The sequence below is a fragment of the Geospiza fortis genome, unplaced genomic scaffold, assembly GCF_000277835.1.
Source record: "Geospiza fortis unplaced genomic scaffold, GeoFor_1.0 scaffold275, whole genome shotgun sequence".
Classification (NCBI taxonomy): Eukaryota; Metazoa; Chordata; class Aves; order Passeriformes; family Thraupidae; genus Geospiza; species Geospiza fortis.
In genome coordinates this window covers 3,356,108-3,370,737 of record NW_005054341.1, presented here as the reverse complement: position 1 = coordinate 3,370,737, position 14,630 = coordinate 3,356,108, and the positions used below count along the sequence as shown (strand labels likewise).

At 43.7% G+C, this 14,630-nt stretch overlaps 1 protein-coding gene across 3 annotated transcripts in view; it reads left to right on the top strand.

Annotated features, from left to right (window-relative positions):
• The window catches only part of VRK2 (VRK serine/threonine kinase 2), a 36,684-nt gene that overhangs the window by 17,005 nt on the left and 5,049 nt on the right, over positions 1 to 14,630 (top strand). For all 3 annotated transcript variants that reach the window (XM_014307694.2, XM_031058318.1, XM_031058317.1), the window contains exons 7-10: positions 1,077 to 1,209; positions 10,417 to 10,537; positions 12,310 to 12,368; positions 13,527 to 13,711. In XM_014307694.2, the coding sequence (XP_014163169.1) occupies positions 1,077 to 1,209; positions 10,417 to 10,537; positions 12,310 to 12,368; positions 13,527 to 13,711 (498 nt within the window). The remainder of the gene's footprint in view (positions 1 to 1,076; positions 1,210 to 10,416; positions 10,538 to 12,309; positions 12,369 to 13,526; positions 13,712 to 14,630) is intronic.

Genomic DNA, 14,630 nt, shown 5'->3' with positions numbered 1-14,630 from the left:
CCTGGAGCACAAACAGGACTCAGAAGTTGAACAGAATGTGCTACAAAGTAATATGTTACGTTTTCTTGAGGCTTTTTTGTTTGTTTGTTTTTGCCTTTACCAGGACTGACATAATTAAATAGCAAGTGAGTGCCAGGAAAGTTTGGTTTAGACTTTTTTAGGATAAACTGTTTTGTAGCTAAAGAGGAAACTAAACTAATGTTCAAATAAGATGTTTTTCTTTATCATATAATAAGATTTAGTAGAAGTGATCTCCATGCCTTCAGATGATTTTCAGCTTTTGCCCCAGAAATCCATGGATGGAATGCTAATTGTGGCACTATTGCAGTATACACAATTTGGGCCCAGTTTTTTTTTTCTCTTACATTGATTTAACTCCGTGCATTTGCTTCAGAGTAACTGAGAGACCACAGTTTGGTCCTGTGTCTTTTTAAAATTCTTTCTAAATTCAGGAGGGGTTTACTGGGTTGGGAAGGGCTGGTTTGCTTTGGTTTAGCCTACTTTCAATAGTTGATGTGGGAAGTTAGTGACAGTGGCATTCCAAAGGGCTGGATTACAGGTGGGCCAGTGCCCAGCAGCCCTGGGCCACTGGAGCCCCATGTCCAGTCCAAGTGGGAAGCTGCTGCCCCTTCTTCTGGCCTTGAAGGTGCACAGAAGAGTTGAATTGGAAGAGTCTCAGCTGCTGGAAAATCCAAATGGGGAAGGGAGGGAGTGTGCCTGCTGAGGTCAGGGGAGGAAGGGGTCCCATAAGCAACGTGAGGCTGCATGAAAGGCATATTGCAGTTTATGATGTCTGGATGCCCACCTGGAGAGCAGAGAGCTCAGGAACAAAATGAAATGACTGAAATCCTGCTCGACTCTGAAATAAGATAAGAGTATAGTAGTGGAAGGATTTAAATGGGGAGGGCAGCTGTTATAGCCCCCAGTTGTACATATTTTATCCTGAGGCACCATTTGGTTTAATAAAATTTAGATCTAAGGCTGTCCTTAACCTATCAGTTTCTTAAGACTTAATTATAAAGGTTATACTTTCAAAGGACAAAAGCATTATTCATTTGTCTGTTCATGTCTTCCAGGTTTATCTTGCAGATTATGGACTTTGCTACAGATATTGTCCCAATGGGAACCACAAACAGTATCAGGAAAATCCTAGGAAGGGCCATAATGGGACAATAGAGTTTACCAGCATAGATGCCCACAAGGGAGTAGGTAGGTTTCTTTTTTTTATTTCAGATGAGTGATTATAGAATGAGTAATCAGGCTGTGAGTGCTGCTGTACACAGGAGAAGCAGTGTTGGGGATTGCTCAGCCCCTGGTGTGGTGACCTCCTCGTGTGCCTGGGAATGCTTCCCCAGGGCTGGGGGAAGGGCAGCAGGAGGAGCCCTGAGAGGCTCTGCACACACAGCACTGGAGCAGCCCAGGACAGCCCTGAGAAGAGCTCAACATCAAACTTCTTTGGTTTATGTTGGGAGGGCTGGTTTGTGCTCGCTGTGCCCTGCAGAGGCAGGATTTGCTAATGCTGCATTGTCAAGGAAAAGGGTTTGGAGTCTGCACTGTCCTTTAGGGAGAGCTGTGGCTGAGTGTCACCATCTGTGTTATGGGAGGGTATTTCAAGATGACATTCCTTCTGCAAGGAGAAAAACCTTTTCTGAAGCCATAAAGTGTTAACTTTTTGAAATCTTTTTCCAGTAGCCTTTCATATATCTTACTTATTTAAACTCACTTTGATGGTATTGGAAACACATTTGCAGGTAAATTACATACATAGTCCTTTTATTGGATATTGATTGTACTGCCTTGCATTCCAAGGCAGACTTAATTCAACAATTCCCTAATTAGTTAAAGTCATAACCTATGTCTTGTATTCATTTACCATTAATTAAACCTTAGCTGTTTATTACGCTGCAGTCCAAATCCAATAGCAGACCCATAGAGCCATGGAAAAGGGACTGGGAGGTCAATATTGAAAATATATGGTGTAAAGTCCCACTGATGGCTGCATTGTTCACAATCAATATGGTCAATGCAACACAACTTTCTTAGTTGCTATGTCAGCAAGACAAAAAGTCAATTCTAATGTTATGCTAGTGAAAAAAATGGTGATTATTGAAAAACTTTGACTCTTGCTACAAAAGAGTGTTTTTGTTAACTTTTCTTTCCCCTTTCCCCTCCTTCACCCCCAAGATCATCTCAAGCAGGAGGGATGGTTTGCTGCTGCCAGCTTGGTGAGCATCAGTGTCACCAGTGATAACTGCAGGAATTTGTGCTTGTTAATAGCTGCTGAACTGTTACCTTAAACTAATACTTTCTAACGAGTTTTAGTTGGCACAAACAACTGTATATTATTGCTTTTTCTATTAAAAGGACCATTGACCATGTAATGTAGAGGGTCTTGATAATTTGCTGGAGCTGTTAAAACCTGCAGTCGTTTAACTCTGGTCATTAGGAAAAATGAAATAAGACTGGCAAGTATTTCCTGCTAAGACAACTGCACCATTTCACCTGCTAGAAAATATTTTGTGGTGAGCAGAGCATCTGTTTTGGACTCTTGTGGCCCTCCCAAGCATGCAGGCTGTTTTCTGGAGACCTGACTCTGCCTGCTTTGCCTGGTAGAGTGAGTGGTGTGGCTGTGCACTGGTATTCGATGTGGATGCTCTTTGAAGGGTAGGTGGAAGCTGGAATATTTGGGATTTGGCTGTTGGGTAGTTATAGCAGCCAGTTTGGTAGTGTTTGTGGATGGGTGTGTGGTTACAGGACAGATAATTCCTTCTATTTGAAAGTGCAGGGAAATTTTACAGACCTGTGTGACAAAAGGCGTGCAGAGGAAGTGTGAGGTAAGTTTTGCAATGTGTCTTAGATAACCTCCTCAAAGAGCTAAAGTTCTGATGGAATTTGTTAAAACCAGAGGACTCCACAAAACAAAATGTTCAGAAAGATAGTTTGAGGGAGCCTACCCCCGCTTCTTACACTTGAAAAGTGTTTCCTTGATAGCTGCAAACAGAAAATCCACAGATTTTTCTGGTGTTCCTGCTGGAAGAGACTGCAGAATATGATGTGTGGTCTGGTATGTTGCAGAGCATCCAAACTCTTCACATGGAATGCCAGCTCTGACCTTGTGGTGGTGTCCTGCTTTAGTCTGGGACAGAGTTCACGTTCATCCCAGCAGCTGGTGCAGTGCTGTGGTTGGATTTGGGATGACAATGACACAGCACAGGGATGTTGTAGTTGCTGCTGAGCAGTGCTTCCCTTCAGTCAAGGACTGGTGAGTTCCCCGTGCTCTGGCAGGGAGGAGCTGCCCAGGGAGCTGTGAGGGACCTGGCCAGGACAGCTGACCTGGCCACAGGGATGTTCATCCCTGGGATAACAGGGGCAGGGATAAACTGGGGGGGTGGCCAGGAGGTGCCAATCACTGCTCAAGTGGTGCTGAGCAGCTCTGTTGTGCATCACTTCTCTGTCAGGGGGTTTGTTCCTTTCTTTACCTTCCTTTTCATTATTATTATTTTCAAAATTTTAGTTCAGGTATTAAACTGTTGTTATCTCAACCCATGGATTTTAACTTTTTTCCCTGATTCTCCTCCCTGTCCCTCCAGGGAGGGGTAGGGTGTGAATGTCTGTGTGGTACTTTAATTGGTGGCTGGGGTTAAACCATGACAAACAGCCTGAATCCATGAAGATCAAACTGCCAGAGTTTCCCCACTTGTAGCAGAGCTCTCCACATCCCAGGGAAATCTGCATCTGCAGAGACTTCTGTTGGAGATTGCAGGGGTTCAGCTGGCAGAACACAGCAGTGGGTTCCCTGCTCTCTTGGTGTGAGGCTGAGAGGCACAGAGATGGCTTAGGATGCTGAAAGAGTTCCAGCAGCTGGGGCAAAGGGCTTCTTTGCTCAGCAATCTCCTGGATTCCCTGCTCATGGTGCAGTCTCAGCACAGTCTCCTTTACAAAGTGAGGTGGGGTGTTCTGAAAAGTCTTTAAAGACTGTTGGCAAATGGAAGGTGCAGAGACAGCCTTCATTCTGGTGTCACCCAGCTTTTCAGAGTGGGGGGCTTTGTTATTTCAATGCTCCAGGAATATCATTCTAATTTTTAAATGTTATTTTATATAAATGAGATCCTTTCCAGAGGGCATTTCCTGCATGTGTGTGGCAACATAAGTATCTCAGCCCCCCTGAACAGCACCAGTGGCTGTGCTGAGCCAGATGAATGGGAACATTTTCACTTGTTCATGAAGCAGCTACTGAATACATGCAGTGATTTGAGGGACATGCTGAAGCTTTAGCAAAATTAGGAATTTGTAGCTTTCAACAGTGCCTCTTGGCAATGCTTGGAGCTGATAGCCTCCTTGCACAGAGCCAGTCAAATGCATTCCCTTCCCAGTAATTTAAGTCAATGCTGGAGTTTATGTGGTTGGAGAGTTTAATGGGAGGTTATTGCCCAGGATCTCCATGGAGCTCACCAGGTGTAGAGTGTGCAGTGCACTGAGATCCAGAAAGATTCCTACCAGTGGCCACTGCAGGGGAGCACTTTGGGGTGCTGGGATTGGTCTGTGTTCTTCTGACAGCCTCTGGAAAGGCCAGGTGGATGGATGTGCTGTTCCTGTGGAGCTGCGTCCTTGAGCTGCATTTGGAGTTCTCCTGGAACCAAGAAGGGCCCAGCCTGGCCTCTGCCTCAGCATCCAACCTGCACCATCAGCATTTCTGGATTTGTGGCAGGATCCCATCCCAACCAGGGTGTGGGTATTTGAAATTGAAACCCTTTTTATTCTGATGCAAATTTCTCAGGGCACAACTGCATCGTTGGTTTTAGTGTCTTATTGGAGTGTACTCACTGTATTCATTTTTAAAGACCAGCCTGTATAAACAGTATTGCATTTTGGTTTGTTGATTGATAATTAAGGAGAATTATATCTGTACTCAGTGTACATTTAAAAGTTGTTACATAGTTAGTGTTAAAAAGTAATATTTGGATCAATGCCTCCTATGGATTTTTGTAGATTTTCTCCTCACTGAGGCATGCAGTCAATACCTAATTTCTCTGGAGATTTACTGCACTTAACATATTGAGGTTCTTTTAAATACTCCAGTCCTGTGCATTGAGTGTGTAAGCCCAGTTTTAATTTGCTATCAATGATGAACATAAGAGTATGAAGTATCTATGCTGAATTCCCTCCAGCATATATTTGTGTTTGCCATCGATTCCAAGCAGAGTCCTCTTCCCTTCTCCCAGCATTTCCCAGGAACTCTGAGCAGTGGTGCCATCTCTTGCATCAGTAGAGACCCCATTGAAGTCTGTGCAGGACTGATCTCTACATCTGCAGCGGTAAAAGCTGCTTCCCACAGGAGTGGGGACTTTGGGCAGGCTTCTCTGTGCCCCTCACAGGGGTTATGAGCTCCTTGGGCTCCTGGAGCTCCATCAGAGCCCTGGGACACTGGGTTTGTCCAGGGCAGTGCCAGCCTTGGGCTGCTGGCAGGGAAAGCTCTGCAGCCCCTGTGCTGGTTTTCCCCACTGCTCAAGCAGAGCTGTTCAGTGGTATTAAAAACACAGCTCAGTGCTTGGCCATTTTTCCTGTTCTGCTGACTAAAGTATGTGCAGGGTTCAGTTTGTGAGGAAGGATGTGCAGGAATATAAACACCTATGCCTGGAAACACATTCTTTGGGAGCCTGCTTCCAGAGAACAGAGCTCTGAGTGGCTCTGGATCAAGAGGTTGATTTGGCATCTGTCCATGCATAGTTAGGATTCAGAAGGAGCCTGCAGGATTTTTTCTTTTTTTTTTTGTCGGTCAAATGAATTATTGATCTGCTGCAGTTTGATATGTGTTTCCCAAAGACTGTGTACAGGAAAAACTGTAAATCCTAAATAATAAAAGGAAAATATAACCAGTCTGGCAAAAAATGGGTGGAACTTTGCAGTGGGAAATAAATAAAAAGATGGTTTAGTTCCTGAGAGTTGGATTAGAAATGTGTGCCCAGCAGAGGAGGGAGCAGGAGGGGGTTGTAAGTGAAAGAAGAGTCACTAGCAAGGAAAAGATTGGATGGGCTTCTACAGCCGCCTCTGGAAGCTGCCAGGAGTGTTCAGAAGCAGCAAAAATAAGAAGAGAAGCATTTACAGCTCTGTCACATCTGAGGACTGTGCCTGGGGAAGGCCTGTTGTTCTCTACACCAGGAATTCAGACAGGTAGTGAATCTCAGCTGCTTGCCCACCCCTACTTGTCAGGCCCTTACCTTTGTGATTCTTTTTTTCTGCCACACAGATGTGAAAGAAGAGTTAAACTTCTGCCACATGTTGTCCTTACTGCAAGCCTGGAAACTTTTGCTTCCGACCAGGTACCGGCATCTCCTGCCACCACCATTGTATCTGCCACCCAGATCTCATGGTGACATTGCCCTGCACCTGCCAGCCTTCCCACTCCATGAGCTTCTCCCATCAGAGCAGAGCCCCAACCCCTTTTATTTCAGCACATCCCATTCCTCCAGTGGTGATTCCCTCCTGGCAGCTCTGCTGTGTGTTCCATGCCTGTTCATCCCATCAGGTGTGTGTCTGTGGGATCCCAGTTTGGGACAGAGTGTCCCAGGCTGGCACAGGAGGTGTCCTTCTCTGCCATGTCACAGGCTGACTTCTCTAGAAGAGCTGTGGTGGTGCCATGGGTTTTTCTTTCCAGCAATCCATGGTGGTGGTCATTGTCAGGGAGTACTTGAGCATTGTGCAAATTTGAGGAGAGCAGAGGTGGTTCCCAGCTGGCTTTTGCCCTGTCTGAGGCTGGATAACTCTGTGGAATGGCCTCCAGGCACTAAAATATATCATTAATTTAATGTATTTCCCTAACCTCTTCTGTGCAACCACCCACTATTCCATTGGCCATCATCCTGCTGCAGGAGCTCCTCAGACTGACCAGGACCTGGGGGAAGGAATACTGCCTTATCTGCTTTTTGGGGGTTTTTTTGTCTTGTCATTTCTCCTACTCCTAATAGAGGTACTGATTTTTGTCAAGTCTGTCTTTTAATCATCTCAGCCTTGAGTTAAGTTATATCACTTTGTGATTTTTATCATTATTTTTATATTTTTATCACAATGCATTTCACCATGATCATGTTATCCCTCCTTTCCTTTATGGGCTTTTGCATTGCTGGCTGTGTTATGAGTTCTCTTTGCTTGTGAGTTACCATAAATTGGTGTCCTGGAATGCCAGTGAGAATTGGAGGTGCCACTGCACATCCATGCAATATGAGCAACCAAAATGATCAAAATGATTTTCATGTTTATGAAAAACTTCTACTCCAAATAATCACTAATAGTGAAATTATCACATAGCAGTGCTAATTAAAAATTAGAGAATATTTATCTGTCACTTGTTTGATCTTTACAAAAGGCTGGAGAAAATCAGCTAAACAGAGGCCATAGAGAAACCTCCCATTTTTAATTCTGTTTCAGAGGAGTTCCTGGGAGCAGTGGAGTTTTGAGAGCATATTGTGGCTGTTGTGATATCCCTGATCTATTTGGAAATAATAATCTGAATATAAATTAGAGTGGAGATAGCTGCCAAATTCAGTGTACAGAGATACATCATCTATTTTCTTCTAAGGTGAATTGCTTCAGTTATTCTGAGTTATTGGAGCCTATGCCTGTGTGTTGAGTATGTTTGTGGTATATTTAAAACTCTGATTTGATTGATGTGGTTGTGAGTTCATCAGCTTCAGTGGAGTTGTTTCTGATTTATCTTGGCAGGACTGAGAACAGAATCAGGCCTTAAATCTCCAAATTAAAAAATTAAACTTTAAAGACATTGTGAAATAAAATACCACCAATATGTTCCCATTAAATACTATTTCATATGAGACTAAAATAATAGTAAAAAAATCCTGTGAGTAGAAAAGCAGAAATCAAACATCTATTAAAAAAAAAAGCAAAAAAAAAAAGGGCAAGTTTTTTAGCAGAGAAGAGTTTGATTTAAATAAGTACTGGTTGGAGTCTACACTCTTGTAACTGTGACAAGTTATCAAGCAGAATTGTTTTATTTTCACCTGGCTGTCATATTTAAAGTGAAGGCAGATTGATTTCTCTTCCTTGGTGTTTATCAAGAATTCCTGTAATCTTCAATTGTGTGAGAAGATTTATTTTTGCAAGTAAACATATCATTGAAATTTATCTATTAGTGCTGGATTTGACATGAAAATCTAATAATTCCATTGTCCATAGATAATACTAACTCGTTAAAGATTAATCAATTACTTTTTAACAAGAATCTAAATGATTTAAAAGCTTGAGGGATTTTGCTTATATAGAGCAGAGGGAAATAAGCAAGTACAGGCAAAGAATCAAATGCTGACATTTTCAAGTGGTTCTACAAAACCCCCATGTAAATGTCTGTATTTAGCAGCCCTTGAGGTGGCCTGGGAGATGCAGGGATGGGGACTGACTTACTGTCTCCTGTGGGACATTTCCTGCTGCTGCTGGGCAGAGGTGCTTTAGCTCCACGGATCTTTTTGTTGTCCCTGTGCTTGCTGTGGCTTTGGGCAGGTGTCAGCCAAGGCTTCTGCTTTGTGGTGGCTTTGTCCCAGGAGCTGCAGGTGAGAGGGAATGTCATTAGTCATGGCCTAACTGTGAAGAAACTTTAATCTCTGGGACTGTTGTGTCAGAAAATGACTTTTCTTGGGGTTACTTCTGAAATCTGATTGGTTTGCTGTTATTTATAGATGCACATCAGTGAATCCCCCCCGTGGAAAAAAGCTGTTCATTGGAATTCTGACAATTTTCCTCAAAAGGCCACTTTCTGTAGCCTGTCTCACCCAAACAGGTGCCAGAAAGGCATTGTGAAATTAGAGGATCTGCAGTCAAAAACGCTGGCTTATATGGATCGAATCTGGAATTGCTATAATGGAAAAAAGAGTTGTGAACACGTGTGTGTGAATGGAATTGTTCCACAGTTACTGGGAGATTTATGGCCAGAGAAATCACTACAGAACAGCAAGTGGTAGAGATTGTGTTTTTATTTTAATATGGGAGCCAAGTCTTGCATTAGGACGTTGCTGAATCCAGGGCAGGAAATAAATGACGCCCAAGGGACAGCGCAGCGGTGTCGGATCCAGGGCCTTTAATAATCCCGAGCCTAAGAGCAGTTAAGATAGGGAATGTATAAAAACTAATCTGCTGCTTTTACAGTAATGTGTGTACAGCAACAAGGGACAGTTATGATGTGTTGGCACCGTGGCTTTTAGCAGATGACTTCTTAAATTAAAAGATAAGTTCTCCGAGTGACTTTCTGGAATTTATTTAATGAAGGCCCATAAAATATGATATCTGTTTACAGCTGGATTAACAGCACAGTGCTCAGCTACTGGTCTTTACACTGGATAAAAAGTGCCAAACAAGTCTGAACTCTCCTTTCCTTCTTGGAAAGTACAAATTCATTTTGGAAAAGCATAAATGTAACTTCTACATCTGTCTGTCTTTAATCACAACAAGCAGTTTCTGGTTTTGTAGATTCCATGTGGTTTTGACGTGCAAACTGTAGGCTGCAAGTCAAAGAAATCCTGTAGTGCTCCTGCTTGTTCAGTTTCAGCAAGTTTGCTTTCCTCTGGGTAGCAGCAAGCACTAGCAATTCTGTTGATATTGCACTTTTCCCCTCCTTCTTTCTCTAGAAAGATTTAACTTCAGTTTATCTGCGTAGATGATGCTCGGAGACAGGGTTAATTTTTGATTTAATTTTGTCTCCTGTATTTGTGTTTGCCTGGGGTGTGCAGAGAGTAAGTTGTTCCTGAAATAAGTTCCTTTTTGGAAGCAGCAGTGGGAAGTTCACCCAGGACTTTGCTGAACAGCGAGTGCACTTTGGGCTGTGCAGAGCTCAGCAGGCGCTGCTGGAGCCGGGAGCAGGCTCTGGTGAGTCAGTGCACACTAGATGGCACTTTTGTCCCAGCATCCGAGTTCAAACGGCTCCACGGGAGAACAGGAAAGGCCATCAGTGTTTAGTCTGCTCTCACAGAGTCCCTGCATGACCAATGTGGACCCCATGGACTTCCTGGAACATGTGTTAGCAATTTAGCAGCAGACATTTATTTCTTTGTTTTACTGCTTGGCTCTTTGAGAAAGTGTTGGTACTCAGTTATGGGCTGTCTGGATCATGTCAGAGGCCATGGGGATCAAGTCCATGTGACAGGCCAGACTGAGGAAGGATGGAGTTGGAGGAGGTGAGGAAGCTGACCCTCACTTGAGCAGGAACAAGTCACTGCCTGTCTGTGGCCTGTGGCCAAATGCTGGGGCAGTTCAGGTCTAATACAGCTGAATAAACAAAACACTTTGCCCATTTGGCTTCTTCATATTTCATCAGCACCAGTTCAATCAAAGTCTTTTCTATTTCCTAAGAAGAGGTTCCTATTCTTAATTGTTTTTTTTTCTCTTTCCCCATCCCCCTTTCCCACATTTTAGCCCCGTCCAGACGAGGTGACCTTGAAATCCTTGGCTACTGCATGCTGCACTGGCTGTGTGGGAAGCTGCCCTGGGAGCAGAACCTCAAGGACCCTGTAGCTGTCCAGAGTGCGAAAACAAAGTAAGGACAAACCCCCCTCCCACATGGACACACCAGCCTGGAGCCCTGCAGCATCCTCACTGCTTCCTAGCTCTGGGAAACACAGCTTTCCATACTGTAGAACAGCACCTTAGGAGAAAGCTAAAACAATTTTCCTTAATTAAGAGAGATGTTGGAAGCAGTTAAAATGGGAACTTTATGTGCATGTCTACTCTCCTTTGCATGTTTATGTCTGTGCTGCTGTGAGGAGAGGATGGATTCCAGTGCACAGAATACAGCATTTTGTCTGCTGTGTATTTTTCCAATACTCTTTTGTTTTCCAAGAAACCATTTGTAAATTAGCACGGGCCTTGGTGCACATACAGAAGGTTGTTGTGTGGTTCCATTAGTCTTCATGGGTGCTCTGTAGAGACCGTAGTACAAACATCTCTTGGAGGTTTTTCCACATGTGCACTCAATTTATTTAACTTTCTATATGATACTGTTTTTCAGATGCTTTTCTGTAGGTTTTTAATGTTACATAAGCCTACTGCCATTACAAACAATTAAATTCCAAAACACTAAGGAGCTTGGTGAAAATCTTTCCTTTTTCCCAGCATGACTTGGAGCTCACTGGAGCAACAGTGCATCAGTGTTTTCTTCCTCTGCCATCCCAGCTGGGACTGGAGGGAGTTAACTGCACAGGGTACCTGTAGCACACTCCACAGCAAAGTTACCCAGAGCTGGAACATCCCAATAGCAGGAGCAGCAAACTTTTAAGTAGGGCAGGTCACAGCAGAGGTGCCTGCTGGGGCTGGCTGATCCCTGAAATCAGCGCAGAGCAGCGACTCGTGGCTCAGGGAAGGGCGGCTGCAGCTGGGGATGTTGACACCCTCTGCTGTGTTTAATATTTCTCCTTTAGAAGTTCTGATCATTACACAGCTCCCTGCAAGGTAACACTTATACAATTCAATGGGAAATCAATTTAATCAATCAAGCTGCTCCACTGATTCTTCCCTTTCTGTTAACCCTTGGATGGCTCACGTTTCCAGGATGCTGAGCAAAAGGAGGCTTCAAGGAAATGCACAGAAAATTACACAATTTCTCTTATCAGAAATATCTTCTTACTCTAATGAATTGCATTCCTGGAATTAGGTATCTTGCCCAGGTTATCCCTCTTATCTGTCTTAATTTTCAGGTTCCTCTGGGTGCTGGACTGCCCAAGATGAGGGCTGGTGTTATTCCTGTTTTTAGGAATTGATACCGAGCTTCTTTGCTGTTGCTGTTTCTGGATGGACAGGAATTCCACCTGTGGCCCTACTGTTTATGAAGTGTGTGGCACTTTGGGTGATGTGACCTCCCTGTCCCCTTGTGGCCCTGCTGTGCCTGGCTGTAACTTTGGCAGCCACATGCTCCATGGCAGAGGGGACTTGATGCTAAATGATAGGAAGGCAGAGCAGAACTGCTGCTTAAATTCCAAAATAGCAATTGGAATCATCAATCTGAAATCAGAACAAGCCATTTGGCTCAAAGGGCTTTTGTTTTTCCTTCTAGAAAGCTTAAAATATGTGCAAAGAAAAACCTAAAGTGCAGTTTGAGGTGTCAGCCTGATCTTGGTGAAACCAGCTGTGTGCAAAGAGTTAAAAATGGAGCTGGTAAGGGGAGATCTGGGTTCAAAAGCAATCCTGTGAATCATTAGCTATCCTGGAGGTCCACTCCCTTTGGAGCTGAGACTTGCTGTCTTCCTAAATCCCAAATGAGGAATCACCTGCTCCGAAAGCGCATTAAACTGTTGCACTCTGGTGTTGTTTCAGACTTATGGATGAGCTCCCAGATTCAGTGCTGAGGTGGGATTCTCCTGGAAGCAGCTGCAGTAAGTGTACTTGCACCTGTACCCTCTGGCTCTTCAGCCTCTTCCTAAACACAGCTCAATGTCTGACTCTGGGGGGGAGCAGAAGAGAAGGAAAATAACACAAATTGAACAAAGTCTTTGGAAAAAAAGAATCTTGCTCAGTCTGTGCTGTATCCCATGGAGTGACATAAGGGATCTTGGCCATATGTAATCCAAGGTGTTGGGAAGCAGTGACTATCTTGGAAACAGAAGTAGCTGTTAGCATGGAAATAGTAAGCAACTGTCTACCAAAGGTTTATTGCTCATTGCTCAGAGTTTGAAAAAGCAAATGGATGCACAGTTTGTCTTGTCTTGTTTCTTCCTTCCCTGAAATACAAAAGTAACCCAGGGAAAACGCCAAAGGTCAGTATCTATTTTTGATTTATTCCCTTATTTTCCTAGCACTTTTGTATTGGAATTACTGGAATGCAGTATGTATTAGGTGAAATTTATTCATGATGTGTATACATATTTAATAAATCTTTCCTGCTGGGATTTGACCAGATGCTAATATCTGGTGTAGCACTCCAGTTTTAGGATACACTTGGGTCTTCAACTGAAAGAAAAGTTTGAACCCCCCATATGTTTTCCTACTAGCATTATTTCTGCCCATTCAATGGTTTCCCTGTTTTTTGAACCACTTGATGGAAAAATGTTGCTGCTGTTGGACTGTTTTGGGATGCAATCAGAAAAACAATAGTAGTGTTTGAAGTAAAAAAAAAAAAAGTTGTACTTTTCCAAAACAGTCCCAGTATAGTATTTATGCAGATTAAAATAATACTGTTCAGAGTAATTAATATTTGAGGGGATATTGTGACCTATCAAAGACTTTCCTCTTTTACACAGAACTATCAATCCTTGTTGGTAAAAGGTTTTAAATTTTATCCTTGGATAGCTGTCAGTGCTGTGGGAATTAGTGCATGAACATAACGAGATGGAGCACTTCAAGTCTGGCTTGTTTATCTAAGTCTGTCTTTTCCTTTTCTCCTCCCAAAAAGACAAGACATCGTCAGTTCTGTGTTTTGAGTGTGCCGTCAGCTGAAATTGTGCTGTCTCGTTTGGCATCCGTGTTGGAATGAGATCCTTTCTGAACTTCTGGGGTTGCACTCAGTGAAATTCACACTCTAATCTGCTCTACAGGTGAAATAGCCAAGTTTCTGGCCTCTGTTTCTGGCTTAGCTTATGCTGAGAAGCCCAAGTATCACGTGCTGAAGAAGATCCTGCTGGATGGGCTGGAGTCGAGCGGGATGCGCTACGACGGCCCCCTGGAATTTTCCACAGCAGCAGCGTGCGCACGGAATCACGTCGCTGCTAAGGTGTCCAGGGTGAGTGAGACAGCTCTGGGAGCATTCCTGACAGCTCCTGCCTCTCGCCTTCCCTCTTGGACAGGAGGAAATAGTTAAAGCTCTCACAATGAGACTGACACAGCAGTTCTTCTGCCTTAAATACACCATGTTTGTTAATTCCTGTTTCCCCTGGCTTTGCTAAAAAGTGGAATGTCAACCCTCAAGGAGGAAGAACTGCCATGAGTCCTTTTGACCCACAGGCTCTCACTTCAAAGCAGTAGGTCTGTGGAGAATGATTTACTTTCAGGATAATGGGGAAGTCAAGGACTTTGTTCACTAACATCTTGAAGACAGGCCTGAATGCCAGGTTTTTCCTTCGTCCCAGATTAAAAGCAAAGTTACCTTTATTAGTAACAGCATTTAATTCATTTTCTTGCTTTCAGACTGTTCTTTGTCATTTGCCTTTATCCTCCTGCAGCCCCAGTGTGGAGGAGATGTTCCTGTGGCTTTAGCTGTGCTGTTGGTGTGCACTGGCACAGGGTTTTCCAAGTGACACAGCTCTCCTGTGCTATTTTCCTGCAGTGCTCTAAGTTAATAAAGCCCAGCTTCCCTAAGCAGAGAGGGAGGTAATTAGCAGTTTTGCTGGGAAATGTCAGTCCCGTTGTTCCTGTGGAAGTGCCCGCATGCAGCAGCCCCATGTGGGGCTCTGGGGCGTGTGCAATAAGGCAGGGTCAGGGTCCCATCCATTTTTAATATTCCTGGTGAACTTTGGACCATCACAAGTGTACGTGAGCCAAGAATGCAGGATGCAAACTAATGTGACTGATAGGCTGCGAGATGAATGGTGATTCAAGTATCAGTGCACAGATGGTTCTGATTTGCTGAGTTTTGTAGCTGCTGCAACTGAAGACATAAAATATCCTTCTAGTCATAAATTAGCTCTTTGGAAGCAAAACCT